Below are 16,425 nucleotides of genomic sequence, written 5' to 3' on the forward strand. Positions count from 1 at the left end.
ACCCTCTCATTCCATGTGGCACAGTGTTTGTTCTAGAGAGAGAAAATTATGTTTAAAAATGTCTTGAAGTTATACATACCAATAACTCTTCAAACCCTTATCTTTATCTTTATCCCACCTCTCCAATTGTGTGCCCAATAAAAAAAAAAGCACCCTTTTTTTTTATTGTATGCCCAATACCAGCAAACACCACTACTAGGACATTTAACTCCAAAAGATATAGTCAGGAAGTGGCAGAAGTGTTTAAAACTAGCATCTCCATTATTCATTTGTCATTATGATCCCCAGTGTGAACCTCCTTTTTTGTTTGAAATGCATCATACTTATTAAGAATAATGAGAGCTTTAGTTCTGCATCATGTGTCAACATCTAGAAAACACAAGTATGGGTGTTAGTTCATTGATATCTCCTTCCCAGTTGTGTCAAAGGACATATCATTTTCATTTTGCATCTAAGGAAGAGGTTATGAGAGCTATTCGACCTAATATAGCTAAGTGGTGATATTGGTCCCAGAATCTATTTTTTGGTTCTCTGCTTTTCGGATACATATCTCTGGACACACATTTCTACATCTTGCAAAGTTCCTGATATTGGCAATCATTTTCATGGGCCCCTAAGTGATTTGATGGTGAGAGTAAATTATTAATAAAATTAATATCTATTCCTCTCTTTTTCTCTACCTGTTTCTGGTTCACACACATACATATTCATATACACACATACATAAATACATACATATATATATATATATATGTATATATATATATACTCTTCTCCTCTCCTCCTTAAATTCAAATTAGTGACCCCAATACCTGCAGCCCTAAAAGGAAACACATGTTGACTAACTAGTTTTCCCTACTTTCATTGAATTATATGTACATGCACACACCACACAAACTCACATACATCCAGGATTTCTTGTCATCCATTTTTGACAAGAAGTGCATATGTATGTTCTTTTGTAACTTTTATTTTTTTAGTCATTAAAAGCACATAGAACATATTTCACTCATAGAACCTCTTCTTCATGGCAGACATGTGATTCCAGTATTTTGCTACTGTGAACATTGTCACAATAAACAAGTTTGTACATATATCTTCATATGCCATTGCTTATATTTATGTGGCATAGACTCACAGGACCAAAGTCTATGAGTACTTTAAATTGTAATACATTTTCTAGTATTTAAAAAGCTTATAACTTTTCAATTTTCTACCAGCAATGTATGAGAAATAGCATTATTCCTAAAGCAAATTGTATTTAACAGGGATTCAAATTGATCACACACACACACACACACACACACACACATTTATGTGCATGTGTGGTTATTTGTATTATTAAGCAAATCCTAAAACATGCAGATTCCTCTCAGAAAGCCTCTGCACTCATCCTGTAAGGTAAGAGGATCCGTGAGAGAAAACCCCATGCTTTGGGCGGTGTGACATATGGCACCATTCTATGGATGAAGGCCCAGAAGAGAGCCTGGACAAGATCGGCACGGCTCCGGGACCGCAGAGGAATTTCATTAAGGTCCTGCAGAATCCAGCCATGGAGACAGCACTGACAGCAGTGCTCTGGAATGCATTTCCCCCTCTGATTCACCATCCAGGTCCTGTTCATGCAAAGCTGACTCTCTGGCTGGGATCGCCTGGTGTTTTGCATACATCTCAAAGATGGTTCCCATTACCCTTCTGGTCACAAAATTGCCATTCTGGACATGTGCCCTGTACAACTAATGCCATTCAGGAGTGCATAAATATCTTAACACACTTTTTGTGATTTTTTTTCTCTCAGTGAAAAATAGACTTATGACATAAGTCCATGAAGGAGAAGAAAAGTTTTGTGAAAGTGTGAAGCAATTGGTTGTTAAGTACTAGAGTCTTTATTGCAACCAAATCATAATACACTTTTTTAAAAGTCCAGAGAAAGTATTCGTTTGTAAACATTCTGATTAGTATTTTTTTTCAATCAGCAGCTATTATTGCCTTGTGACATTTTAACTATCTGAATTCAGATAATACCCCCAAGGTATCCAGAAATCTATAAACCTTTATTGAACAACACAACTGCCACTGAGAAATCAGAGTCCTAGGGTTGGTTTCTATAAAATGCCATTTAATGTGTCTCCCTGCTGAAGCAAAATGATTAGAAGTAAACTTCTATGCCTATTCTATCTTACAACACCACTAGAGACAATTTGCTTATTTCCCTAGCATTTATAAAAATCACTGTTAATGTCAGGATAGACTTCAATGAATCACTAACTCCATAACCTTCAGAATTGCAACAGCGAATATATATGCTCCATGAGAAGAGGTGATATGGGAGGGAAACTGTTTTCAGTTGGCTACCTTCAATATATGTTACTTTGATATCTTCTCTTCTCTAGGGTGAAAATGCCTTAGTATTTTAATCTTTTATATAAATCATACTATCCTGTTAATTACTACTATGGCTCTCTGATTATTTCTCTTTCTCATTATAAAGTTTGGAATGGGAGCATTATGATATGAAGTAAATATTAAAATTTCTTAGGTTGGTAACTCTTGGTTTCTTTTAGTCTTTTTTGCAGATATACATATTCAGAGAGGGAAATACTTTTCCGAGAGGTTATTGGATATAAAGCTATATGTTTTTCATTCCCTTACTGTCCTCAATAACATTTAACAATTAGTAACATTTTAAAAGGGGATGTTAAAATAGTTTATCATGGTTATTCTGAGAACTTTCATGCAATCACAATCTTTTTTGCCTACACTTGTCAGCACCAGACCACCTCCAAGAAGGCATGGGTCTTGAGATGGGATCTAGTGAGATGGCCCACTTATAGGTTGGATGGAAAAGCAAGATGTAACTTGATGTCCATCCCTCCTTCCTGGAGAGAAACTTCCTTTCCATTTGCTGCTCTAGCACATAGCTATTTTTCACCTTGCTTTTTATTTCCTGTACTTGATAAAACAAAAATATACATGTTTCTACTAATGAAGAGCATGTAAGGCATCTGCATAGTATTGAGTAGGACTGATCATCAGTACCTTAACCATTGAAATAGTTTAATTCACCTATTTTAAAGTGAACACTATATAACAATTTTGGGCAATAATAATTACAACTTAAATCTCATTAAAATATAATTTTATAATTTGTAAACAAGGGCCCTTTCACAAAATATTCAGATTAAAATATTCAGATTAAGTCAGAATTTTTAATGTGGTTTACAGGCCCCATACTATAAAGAATTCAGAAAACCGCTTAAGGTGATTTGACTTTATGATTTCATCAGACACAAAGTGCCTATGAAAAACACAGATAAGAAGGAAGTTGATGTACTCCAATCTTCCCCTGGGTGCTTAGTGCTCCCTATCTATTACCAAACTTTTAAGTTCTCAACATATTTTTCCAGGTTTCTTATAAGAATAATTCTATTCACAGGTATATCAAGCCCATTGGTAGGAAAGTCTCTTCAGAAACAATTCAGTTTATGCCTCAACACCTGAGAGAAACTAGAAACATAGCTTCCTGTACTTATGAAAATTTTCACAAAGTGCACTGAGTAAGTCATTTGTAGGGCTAGTAGCTATTGTGGTATATTGTTTTTCTCTGTCTAGTCACATGCTATGATACATAATCCTGAGTTCACTACATAGCTGAAAACAAAATTCATTAGTGAGAGATGAACCAGATAGTGTTTAATATCTGGCTCTAGCCATCAGTTGGGGCAAAGTCATTCAGTCATAGAATCTATTTCTGCAAATGTCTAGCTAATGTTTACAAGAAAAATTTTTTGAGAAACCAGAGGTACAGCAACATATTAAATCCTTTTTACCTCCAGATTTTCTGAACCTGTGCGATAACACACAATGTTATTTGGGGGAGGGTGTGATTTTAGCCTACCTAAATATATCTTAGCAAAAAGAATATGTGTACCTTAACTCTATGATGTTTATGTACATTTTATATTGAGCAATTATGACATTCCTCAACATAAAAAAATAACAAAATTATAGCTAAAATAACATGAGGGATCCTAAGAAAAATATCTGTGTATCTAGAGATGAAAACAATCTCAAGCAATGAGCAGCTTGTGTTTATAAAGAAAAAGTCATACCACAAAGCATGACTGCTTTTCCTTTTGCTAAATTTAAAAACAGTGGCTAAAGTGGAAGTTATAAATAAAGTCAACTCTGCATTTCAGTAGAAAGACTTTATTAACAAATCTTTACTTGAAAAATTAATTCAAACTGGTGAGGATATGGAACATTGTATATCTTATTTTAGGTAAATTATTGGTAATAACAGAAAATAAGAATGTCAGCATTTCAGTAAAATACATTTATGGTTATGGCCACTGAAAAGATGAATAGTGGTCAGAATTTACTTAATGTCATCACACACACACACAAAAAAAACGTGCATGATAGGAAGAGATATAGTCTTGCATTCGCACATGCATATCTAATACTATGTTGTCTCACAATCACACTTAGGAGACAACATGTAACTCTCTTTTTCCTGACACAAAGGGGCCTAGTACAAGACTCTGAGCATACTGAAGTTAGTCCTCCATATCCTGGACCCTCCCTTCCTCCTCTTACCCTTCTAGGTATTTATCTTTGGCTCAAGCTACCATTTTTAATCTTCCTCTCCACAGTAGCTTAAAGAAAGGTGAAAGTCACTGATTAAAGTTGAAATCTGTGGCTTTTATTATGGGATAAAAACTAAGCTAAATAGCATTCCCAAAGAGCCTTACATGAAAAGTTAGTAAGTATGCTAAAAACAAAATGTGTCCATAAGAAAATCAGAGTGGAAAATCTATTAAATTTTAACATGCTTCTTTTTAAAAATATATATATATTATTGATGTCAGAGAGGAAGGGAGAGGGAGAGAGAGATAGAAACATCAATGATGAGAGAAAATCATTGATCAGCTGCCTCCTGCATGCCCCCTACTGGGGATCGAGCCCACAACTCAGGCATGTGCCCTTGACTGGAATTGAACCTGGAACCCTTCAGTCCGCAGGCTGATGCTCTATCCACTGAGCCAAACAGCTAGGGCTTAACATGTTTTTTTTTTACTAAAGAATGTGTAATAACCTTTCATATGCTAAAATGAATTGTGATCTCAAAGAGAGGTATGTGGTAAGCAATGTTAACTAAGTCATCTCACCATGGACCTTATATTTTTTCAGTTAAGCTCTTATTATCACACTAGAGGCCCGGTGCACAAAATTCTTGTGAGGGGAGGCGGTCCCTCAGCCTAGCCTGCACCCTCTCGCAATCCAGGACCCCTTGGGGGATGTCCGACTGCCCTCTCACAATCTTGGACATCCCTTTCACAATCCAGGGCTGCTGGCTCCTAACTGCTCACCTGCCTACCTGATCGCCCCTAACTGTCTCTACTGGCCTGCCTCATCATCCCTAACCACTCACCTGCCTGCCTGATTGCCCCTAAATGCCTTTGCCTCTGCCCCTGCCATGGCAGCTTTGTCTGGAAGGACATCCAGAATGATGTTTGAAAGGTTGTTTGGCTGTCTGGTTTAATTAGCATATTATGCTTTTATTATTAAAGATGCTGAAACTGCCCTAACTGGTTTGGCTCAGTGGATAGAACATCGGCCTGTGGACTCAAGGGTCCCAGGTTCAATTCCAGTCAAGGGCATGTACCTTGGTTGCAGGCACATACCCAGTAGGGAGTGTGCAGGAGGCAGCTGATCGATGTTTCTCTCTCATTGATGTTTCTAACTCTCTATCCCTCTCACTTCCTCTCTGTAAAAATCAATAAAATATATTTTTTAAAAAATAATAAAGATGCTGAAACTACTGTTCCCATGAAACCCAATTTTGAGATTGTTAAAAGGAATGGGCAAAGCCTAATGTGAGATTTGGGATAACAGTATTTTGGTAAAGATAGGTATTTTCATGAGGAAAGCAGATGTGTTATGATCATATCAATGTGTGTGTGTATATCCTATCTAATAAAGAGGGAATATGCTAATTGACCCTCATGCCATCGCAAAGATGGTGGCACCCACAGCCAATAAGGACAGAACATGCTAATTGACTGCCCCGTCCTCAAATATGGCGGCGACTCAAAAAAACTAAAAATGGAACTTCCATTTGAACCAGTGATCCCACTTCTAGGAATATATTCCAAGAAACCAGAAACACCAATCAGAAAGGATATATGCACCCCTATGTTCATAGCAGCACAATTTATAATAGCTAAGATTTGGAATCAGCCTAAGTGCCCATCAGCAGATGAGTAGATTAAAAAACTTTGGCACATCTACACAATGGAATACTATGCCGCTATAAAAAAGAAGGAACTCCTACCATTTGCAACGGCATGGATGGAGCTGGAGAGCATTATGCTAAATACAATAAGTCAGTCAGAGAAAGATAAATACCACATGATCTCACTCATTTGTGGAATATAATGAACAACATAAACTGATGAACAAAAACAGATCCAGAGACAGAGAAGCATAGATCAGATGCTCAAACTTCAGAGGGAAGGTAGGGGAGGGTGGGGGAAGGGGGAGAGATTAACCAAAGGACTTGTATACATGCATATAAGTTTAACCAATGGACACAGACACCAGCAAGGTGAGGGCACGAGTGGGGGGATAGGGGGACAATGAGGGGATAAGGACACATTTGTAATACTTTAAACAAGAAAGGGAAAAAAAGAGCATATGCTGACTGCCCCGCCCTCAAATATGGCAGCACCCACAGCCAATAAGGAGGGAATATGCTAATTGACTGCCACACCCTCAAATACAGCGGTGCCCACAGCCACAAGATGGCAGCACCCAGTTCCCTCAGCCCTGCCGGGGTGCCTGCCTCTGGAGTCCCCCTGTCCCCTCAGCCCCCCAGCCACCCAGGGCCGGCCTGAGGTTCAGGTAACCAGGGCCAGCCAAGGCTTGCACTGCCAGCAGAGGCAGCAGTAGAGGTGTAATGGGGGCATCGCTTTCCCCCAATCACTGGGTGGCCTCCCGTCCACAGAGCAGGGCCAATCAGGGGGTTGGGGCGCCGCCACTGTCACACTCAGGGCACGGCCGATGGAGAGGTTATGGCTCTACCCTATCACACACAGAGCAGAGCCCATGGGGGGGGGGGGTTGGGGCGTCGCACCCTGTCACACACAGAGCCACAGGGCAATCAGGGGATTGGGGAGCTCCCCCCATCAGGCACAGAGCAGGGCTGATCAGGGGGTTGGGGCGCCTTCCCCAGTCACACACAGAGCCGCAGGGCGATCAGGGGGTTTGGGCGCTGATCCTGGTGCCGGGAGGCATATTACCCTTTTACTATATAGAATAGAGGCCTGGTGCATGGGTGGGGGCCGGCTGGTTTGCCCTGAAGGGTGTCCTGGATCAGGGTGGGGGTCCCCACTGGGGTGCCTGGCCAGTCTGGGTGAGGGGCTGAGGGCCGTTTTCAGGCTGGCAGGTGACTAAAGCTCCCAACTGCTCCTTTTTTTCTTTTTTTTTTTCTATTCTGGGCCAGCTTTAGCTCTGAGGCCTCGCTGCTGAAAGCAGGTTTCTGGCCTTTACCTTCTGTATTTGATACAATGTTGCGGTCCAGCTGGCTGAAGCCCGGCTGACTGAAAGCCGGTTTCTGGGGTTTTGTTTAGCTTCTATATTTGCAACATAGTTACTTAGAGTTGCAGCTGAGAGGCCAGCAAGTCAGGCGGGGAACGTTGGAGTCCGCAGTCACTGGAGCAAGCAAGCCTCCCTGTTCGCTTCAGTGCATGGCTGCCGGCTGCCATCTTGGCTGACAGTTAATTTGCATAAGGATATGCTGATTAGCCAATGGGAAGGGTAGCGGTCGTATGCTAATTACCATGTTTCTCTTTTATTAGTGTAGATATATATATATAGAGAGAGAGAGCTAATATGCAAAGTGTCCCCACAGGAGTTGGACCAGGGGACTGGGAGTTCAATTGCTCACTATAACGTGAACTGACCACCAGGGGCCGGCACAGAACAAAGGAAGGCCCTGGTTTGCAGCAGCCAGCAGCCAGGGATGGAAGGCCCTGGCCAGCAGCCGGAAGGCTCCAATTGGCCCTGATCGCCCTCCAGGCCAAGGACCCTACCTGTGCACAAACTTCATGCACCAGACCCCTAATCGGTATATAATATCTATTCAAAAAAGGGAGTAGTAAGTGAAAGTAAATCAGACATGACAAGAAATAGAGCCAGGGCACAGGTGAGGCAAGTGAGGCACCCTGGGCCCAAAATTTAAGGAAGCACATATAGTCAGGACTCTGAGAATGAGTATTTCTTCAACTTTTATGCCTAAGGCACCTCACTGTTCTCAATCCAGATCAGAACCTTCAGAAAAAAATAGACCATTTCACTTTTCTTTTGAAAGAACTTTGCCTATAAAACCTCAGAGCTCTATTGCTATATTGTGTAATAATTTTATAATTAATTGCAGATATAATAAATGGTCTTTGAAAAAATGTCAAGAAATATAGAGTTATACAAGTTAACAAGTGAGGTTCTCTCAACTGCACAATTCTATTCTTTTGTATATACCCAAGAGAATTGAAAACAAAACTTGTAAGAGGAAGAAGAAGAAAAAGGTAAAGATACAAATTATGAACAACAAATATGCATCTATCAACAAATGAATCTAAGAATCAAGTGAATAAATAACCTGATGTACAGAATGAACTGGTGATTATAATAGAATCAGGGACATAGAAAGGGAATGGACTGACTATTCTTGGGGGGAAAGGGGTGTGGGAGATGCAGGAAGAGACTGGACAAAAATCGTGCACCTATGGATGAGGACAGTGGGTGGGGAGTGAGGGCGGAGGGTGGGGTGGGAGCTGGAAGGAGGGGAGCTATGGGGGGGAAAAAGAGGAACAAATGTAATAATCTGAACAATAAAGATTTAATAAAAAAAAGATACAGTTAGTAGAAAGTTTTAACAATTAATATTCTGTTAAATTAAAACCGCCACAAACCAGAATATAAACCTTATCTTAAAAAGGGTTGTATATGTATACCGAAAAAAAGGAATTAAGGAGTCGATGCGTAATAGGGTAAGATGATATTTAATATGCAGCCCAAAAGTTTGGTTCATTAACAATAAGTCAGATGTCTGAAACTTTTTACACAAATTTGGCTTGGCTTGCAAGAGATGCAGAAAACTCAGATAACTAATCTTTAGCTTCTCTGATGGTTAGGGAGGAACAAAAAAAAAAAAAAAGAAAACAAAAAAAGAAAACAAAACTTGTACATGAGGGTGACTTGTGGTACTATTCTTGATAGCCAAAAAATAGAAACAAACCAATTCATAAATAGATAAACAATGTGGTATGTATGTTCATATAATGGCATAGTATTCACCCCTAAAAAGGAATAAAGTTCTGATACATCTACATGGATGAATCTTGACAACACAGGCTAAGTGACAGAAAGAAGATACAAAGGCCACATATTGCATGACTCTATTTACATGAACTGTCCAAAGAAAGAAAGTAGTTTAGTGGCTGCCAGGGCATATGAGGTGGGAGGAGGGAAATTGGGAGTGACTCCTGAGACATGGGATTTCTTGTTGAGGTGATAAAAATGTTCTGGAACTAGATAGTGAGGATGGTTGCACAACGCTGTGAATATACCAAAAACCACTAAACTGTACATTTTTTAATGGTATAGTAAAGGACATAGGAAATATATCTCAATGATAATAATTTAAAAGCAAAAAAAAAATGCAAAGCTCTATCCATCTTTCCTTTTACATCTAGCATTTATAGAATACCTATTATGTACATGGCACATTTGTAAATTTTTTACTTCATTAGCTCATTTAATCCTCAAAACAACCCAGAGGCATTTTTTAAAGATAAGTTGAGGCATCTAGGGGATTATGTAATTTGCCCAAAACCCTGTAGCTCAGTGGTTCTCAACCTTGGCTGCACATTAGAATCCCAAACTGTGCCACATCTTTGTTATGGGGTGGGGCCACAATATTAGTAACAAAGAAACAGAATTTCCAGAGGATGAGGCCCAGAAATCAGGATTTTAAAAAGATTCCCAGGTGATTCTAATGTGCAGCCAAGGTTGAGAACCACTGCTGTAGCAAGTGAGTGCCATAGGTGGGCTTATAAAATCAGTCTGTCGTCACAGCTCAGGATGCCAAATCAGGCCCACTTAATGATTGCTAATTACTAATAAGCAAGCATTAAAACTAGGGGCATATACTTCCAGATAATTTTAATTGAGGAAGTGCAGGTGCAAATGTGTATGTGTGTGCGCGTGAGCACAAGCTTGTATGGATAGATAAAAATTACACACATGGGATTATATAGGGGTCAGAAAGCTACAGCTCATAAGCCAAATCAGGCCCATTTTTTGTTTATATACATAGCTCATGAGCTAAGTATGGAAAAATAGATTATATATTTTTAAATGATCAAGAAAGAATGGAATCAAAAGGAGTAGTATTTGATGACACATTAAAAGTATACAAAATTCAAATTTCAGTGTCCATCAATAAAGTTTTATTAGAATACAGCCATCCTCATTTAGTTAAGTCTCTGTGGCTGCTTCAACACTGTAAAAGCAAAGCTAAGTAGTGGTGACAGACAGTATGATCCTGTAAAGTATTAAATATTTCTATCAGGCCCCTTTACAGAAAATTTTTGCTGACCCTTGGGTTTTATCATACATGATACTCTAAAATTTTCTTTAGTCATTAAGCTTTATATTATGTTCAACCTTCCAGGTTTCCTACAGATGACTGCAAAATAAAAATGCACCTAGCATTATTAAACCTTTCCCCTACTGATGAAAATGTCATATCCATAACCAAATTGCTTTCAAAATGGTTGCATTAATTTCTTTCCTAATGGAATGTACCTGGGTTATGAGAAGTTTCACAGCTGTCTCACCTGAATGTAGGCTGTTCCCTCAGCCGCTTGGTAGCCACCCAACATTGGTGCTGAGCCACTGTTTTGGGCTGCACAATCAGTCAATGTTTTATAGATTGGATAGAGGAACCTATGTCTCATTCTTCTCAACTAACCTACTTCCCTAGCTTGGGCCTATTACATGGAAACTTCTGTTATTTAGTAAGTCGTGAGAAAAGTGGAAAAGAGCTACTACTCTTTTTTTGTCCCCCTATAATAGATATTGTGATGGGCCACTGATCCTTCCCCATTCCATGTTAAAACATTCATTTCCCCTCTGTTGTCAGCTCATGACTTTCAGCTGTTTCTCTCTTTGGGAATTACCTTCAGCTGAATAAAGCCATCTTGCCTAACGTTATTTCCCCTTTCAATAGGCAAAACCATCCAATAACCAGTCAATGCAGGTATAAAAAAAGCCCATCCACCTCGACTTAAGGCAGGACAATTATAAAAAGCCATCTGGGCTCCAGAGATCCCTGTAGAATCAACTACGATGCAGTTAAACGTAATCATAGCAAGACTGCTACTCAATTCTTCTCACAGCCCAAAGTTGACAACTACAAAAGTAGGTAACAGGTGACAGACAATCAGAAACCGAGAGCAACAAGCAATCACACCATTTTCGGTCTTTATGCTCTAGAATGCACAGAGGGGATGTTTTGGACTGAATGTCTTTGTCCGCCTAAAATTCATAGGTTAAGTCCTAATGATCAGTGTGCTAGTATTAGGAGATGGGAGCTTTGGTAGGTGATGAGGTCATGAGGGCAGAACCCTCGTGAATGGAATTAGTGCCCTTATAAGAGATTTCAGAGAGCTCCCTTGTCTCTTATGCCATCTGGGGACACATTGAGAAGACAGAGTCTGTGAACCAGAAAGTGGGCCCTCACCAGACACTGAAAGTGCCAGAACCTTGACCTTGAACTTTCCAGCTTCCAGAACTATGAAAACTAAACGTTTGCTGTTTATGCCACGCAGAGTATGGTATTCTGTTATAGCAGCCCAAAGTGACTAAGCAAGGAGAGAACATCCTTTTTGCCTACTAAAGGGAAATTGTGGCCATGCAGGTACCATGGAAGGACAATAGAAAAGAACCTCCAGAAATTGGCAACTCAAGATCGCAGCTACCAAACTGGAAGTCTACTCAGATCTGGCCCCAGGCATCCAACAACTCAAGAGTTGCCTTCATCCTGCTAGTATGCGGCTAAGAAAGAAGGGAAGCCTGTTGTTAGCCCCACCACATTCTTTTCTCCTAGAGAGAGAGAGAACCAAGTCCCCTGACAGTTTCTTAGGAAAGCAGTTTGAACCAGAGACTCAATAGGAAGCTGAACTAGATGGGGCCAGGCACGGACCAACATTGGAAAGCTCAGTGCAGAAGCAATAGTCAAGCTTAGACTGTTCCACTCCTGTCAGAGTGAATGCCACTTGATGCTGGGCACCCATTCCTCTGGGGGGTTCTCTTCTGTGAACCAGCACTCAGGTTAAAGACCCTGCATACGACAGAAAAAAAACAACAAGGAAAGAGTGACTTTCTCTAAACTTCTGGAAAGAAAGTTCTAATGTGTCCCAAAATGTTCCAGGGGAAGAACCTGGGACTGGAGGTGAAGGGGGTGACTTTGGAATGTAGACTCTGGGGATGTAATCACTGACTTGATGGGTCCTTTTTTAGCTTCTGAAGCCTATGATTTTGTGAACTCAGAACTATTAATACTATTAATATGACAGTCTGGTCCAAAAACCAAGCTCAAACATTTAACACCATGACCTTCAGAACCAGTGAATTCCAGAGGAGCTGAATACTCTATAAATATTTCCCTTATCATTTTTTATAAGTCTGTTGAATATAAACTTTATAGTAGTTTTATTAAGTCTGGTGTTATTTAAAACAAGAGAGAGAGAGAGAGAGAGAGAGGTGAGGAGGAGAAAGGGGGGGGACAAAAGGGCAAAAAAAGGGAAGAAAAATACAGTTTTTTAAAAAATACATCCCCTAATCTTTTTCAAAGAGTGGACCATGGACTACATTCCAGGAGGCAATTTGTTTTGTTTTATAAACCATAAATAAGACCTAACAAAAAAGAAAAGAAAGAAAAATGACTGAAACATACTATTTGTGATTCTATTAGGCATTGCACATAGCATAGAGCACAGAGAGGAGGGAGATTTAGAGAATATGCTCAATACTTTATAAACATAAAGTACCAAAGATTCCAGTCCAAAGGAACAGATCACTAGCTTCCTCAGACTGTACTCCATGAATTACTCACACCAGTTTCTGCAGGGATGCAGGAATTATTGCAAATGGTTAGGTTCTATAAGCATATTGGCAAAGCTTAACTTTACACATAAGAAAAAAATATTTCAAGGTCCTTAGAACATCCTTTCTTTTAAATATTTATTTCCTAACTTTTTCTATTATGAAAAGGGGGAGTTCCCCCAGCTCACCTGTATCAAACCCCGCACTTGGCACTATGTCCACAGTTCCGTGGAAGGCTCCGGCCCACGCTGAGGTAGCAGTGCTGACTGTCGTCGGATCTGTTTTTGTGATGTCACACTGAGGAGCAGGAATCCTGGCTGCTCGCACTGATGGCATCAGCAGGGGCCCGTAGGATGAATCCAGGGCAGAGCCAGCAGAAGGGTGGTGGTGGTGATGGTGGTGGTGGTGGTGCCGGTGGTGCATGTGAGCGTGGGGGTGGTGGTGCCGCAGGTACACATCATGCATGTGGCTGTAGGATGGGCTCACCTGAGATGCCAAAGGGTAGTGCCAAGACTCAGACACAGGAGGGGGAGGGGCTGGGCCAGTCTGGTGCAGGCCATGTCCCGGCCAGGGACTGGGGTCGGCTGTGGTAAAGGTGCCAGGGGGTGCAGTGACCTGGAAATCAGGATGAACTCCCCCTAAACAGGGTGCAGGGGGCTGGTAAGAGCTGGTCCAAAAGGAAGTCGGGAAGCTACTCCTCTGACTTGCGAGAGCTGAGCTGTCTGAGAAGACAGAAAAATAAATTATTTACATAAGATTCCATTCTGGGAGAGACTTGCCTCCACATGTCCAATATTTTATAGCAGACTAATCAGGATGCACTTTCAGTCCCCACACAGAGGTGGGCTGAGGCTAGGTGAGCCTCTGAGCTCCCAGGCCACATCAACCGCAGGGTTCACCGTGTTGAGTCCCCCCGCCCTAGTCTGTGCAGTTTATGCAGTCACAATTGATATTAAGGTCTCCAAGTTGGGATTGAAAAGCTTCATTTCCTCCTGAGTGACTTGCTGCCACCAAGTCTGAGCAAGGTCCTTAGTCCCAGGTAAAGAAAATGTATGCCATAGATGATGTTCGAGTAGGTTGGAAATGATGATGCTTACTAACTTCCTTTAAATGCAAATATAATTTTCATTCAAACTAAACATTTTAATGCTGAAACAAATGGAAACAAGGTTGCATTTAATTCTGCTCACTGACACTCATTTTCCATCAGAAAGAGTATTCTAAGCTTATTTTTTTCTGTGGAGTTCTGAGAGTCTATAAAGAGTAATAGCTAACACTAAGGATAGTGACCAAATGCCCAACAGTTTCCATGGATGATCTTAACGAATCCTCCCTTCAGGTAGTTATTGTTATCTTGTTGTTACTGTTATTCCCATTTTATCCATGTGGAAATCGAGGCAGGTAAGAAGCCCAAGACTTCACAGCTGGCCAGTAGGAAAATGAGCTTTGAAACAGGTAGCCTGCCTCCTGGATGGCCAGCAGTCTTCATAACTGTGCCACAAGAGGGCACACTTGTCACTATAACCTGAACATTAGATTTTGGTGAAGATCCTGTGGAAATAAAGAGATTTAAGTAGGAGTGATGGATTTGAGAAGGTGTTGGGAAGGGGAAATAATAGTGATAACCTTCCGTGACTCTGCTTCAATTCACTTTCTCCATCCACTCAATCCCCATAACATATTTATGGAAGACCTACTATGTACCAAACACAGGCGGTCAAGAGATGTCATTTTTAATCACAACCTGATAGAGGACAGACAATAAATCGCACATGCAATGTGACATGGTAGGTGCTCTCATAAAGGAAAGCACAGAGCGAGGGCCCGGAAGCCTAAGAAAGAAAGAGCTAAATTGAAAGGAAGAGTAAGGCTAGCCTTGGGAAGAAGTAGTGAAGAGTGTTTTAGGCAAATAAAAAATTACGTGAAAAAAAGACCAAAAATTACACACACACACACACACACACACACACACACCCCTATACATGCAAAGTGCCATTTGAAGGATTAAAGAGTTCTGTGGGCAAAAGGTGGAAAAAATTTAGACGAGGATCCAAGAAGGGCACAGATGGGTATGACCTTGCCAGCCATGCACTGAATATGGGTGCTGTCCTGAGAAGGTCACTGAGCTTTGAAAGGCTTTAATCTGGAGAGTAATATAGTCGGATCTCCATTTAGGAAGACTTACACCACCAGTGGGAGCCTGTGGCCCATGGTGTGGTGGGAATGAGTGAGCACTGGATTGGGAGTCTAGAGAGCTCAGTCAGAAAACTAGCACTCAGTTCTTATCCTGTCTCATTTTTATTTGTTTTTGTTGTTGTTAATTCTCACCTGAGGATAGTTTTTTCCATTGATTTTTAGAGAGAGTGGAAAGGAGGTAGGGAGACAGAGAAACATTGATGTGAAAATGACACATGGATTGGTTGCCTCCTGCATGTGCCCCTACTGGGGCCAAGGATCAAGCCTACAACCGAGGTATGTGCCCTTGACCAGAATGGAACCCAAGACCCTTTAGTCCATAGGTTGACACTCTAACCACTGAGCCAAACTGACTAGGGCAATCCTATCTCATTTTATGACCCCAAAAGGATCTGTTGACCTCTCTGTGGCTCAGTCTTCTGCTAAAGTCTGAGGCACTTGAATGAAAATTCTAAATATCTTCTGACTCCATACTTCTATCACTCTGTAAAGTGGCCTATAAATTATTTCTATCTATAGATTAAGATAAGGTTGCTTAGAATATTAGTCATGCTTGTAAAGTAAGAATGTATTTTTATACTAGGTACACACACACACACACACACACAAACAAGAAAAACAAACAAACAAAAAAAACCAAAACAAAACAAAAAAAACTTGAAAGATCTTTCCAGTGAATAAAGGACATCCTAAGACAGTGATGGCGAACCTTTAGAGCTCAGCGTGTCAGCATTTTGAAAAACCCTAACAACTCTGGTGCCGTGTCACATATAGAAATTTTTCGATATTTGCAACCATAGTAAAACAAAGACTTATATTTTTGATATTTATTTTATATATTTGAATGCCATTTAACAAAGAAAAATCAACCAAAAAAATGAGTTCGCATGTCACCTCTGACACGCGTGTCATAGGTTCGCCATCACTGTCCTAAGAAGTACTCTGAAATAAAAGCATTCAGAAATCTGACATATCCATGTTCTCACTTCATAAATTTCCAGGCCAGTTTGTTTGTTTGTTTGTTTAACTTCAGGGAAAGCTTGTATAATGTGAATC

The 16,425-nt window shown here is 40.5% G+C and overlaps 1 protein-coding gene across 2 annotated transcripts in view; it reads right to left on the bottom strand.

Annotated features, from left to right (window-relative positions):
* Window positions 1-16,425, bottom strand: part of VGLL3 (vestigial like family member 3) — a 52,201-nt gene that overhangs the window by 15,583 nt on the left and 20,193 nt on the right. For both annotated transcript variants that reach the window (XM_070406027.1, XM_070406026.1), the window contains exon 3: window positions 13,362-13,895. In XM_070406027.1, the coding sequence (XP_070262128.1) occupies window positions 13,362-13,895 (534 nt within the window). The remainder of the gene's footprint in view (window positions 1-13,361; window positions 13,896-16,425) is intronic.

Source organism: Myotis yumanensis, unplaced genomic scaffold (genome assembly GCF_028538775.1).
Source record: "Myotis yumanensis isolate MYYU_CA2020_CCGP unplaced genomic scaffold, mMyoYum1.0.hap1 SCAF_2, whole genome shotgun sequence".
Classification (NCBI taxonomy): Eukaryota; Metazoa; Chordata; class Mammalia; order Chiroptera; family Vespertilionidae; genus Myotis; species Myotis yumanensis.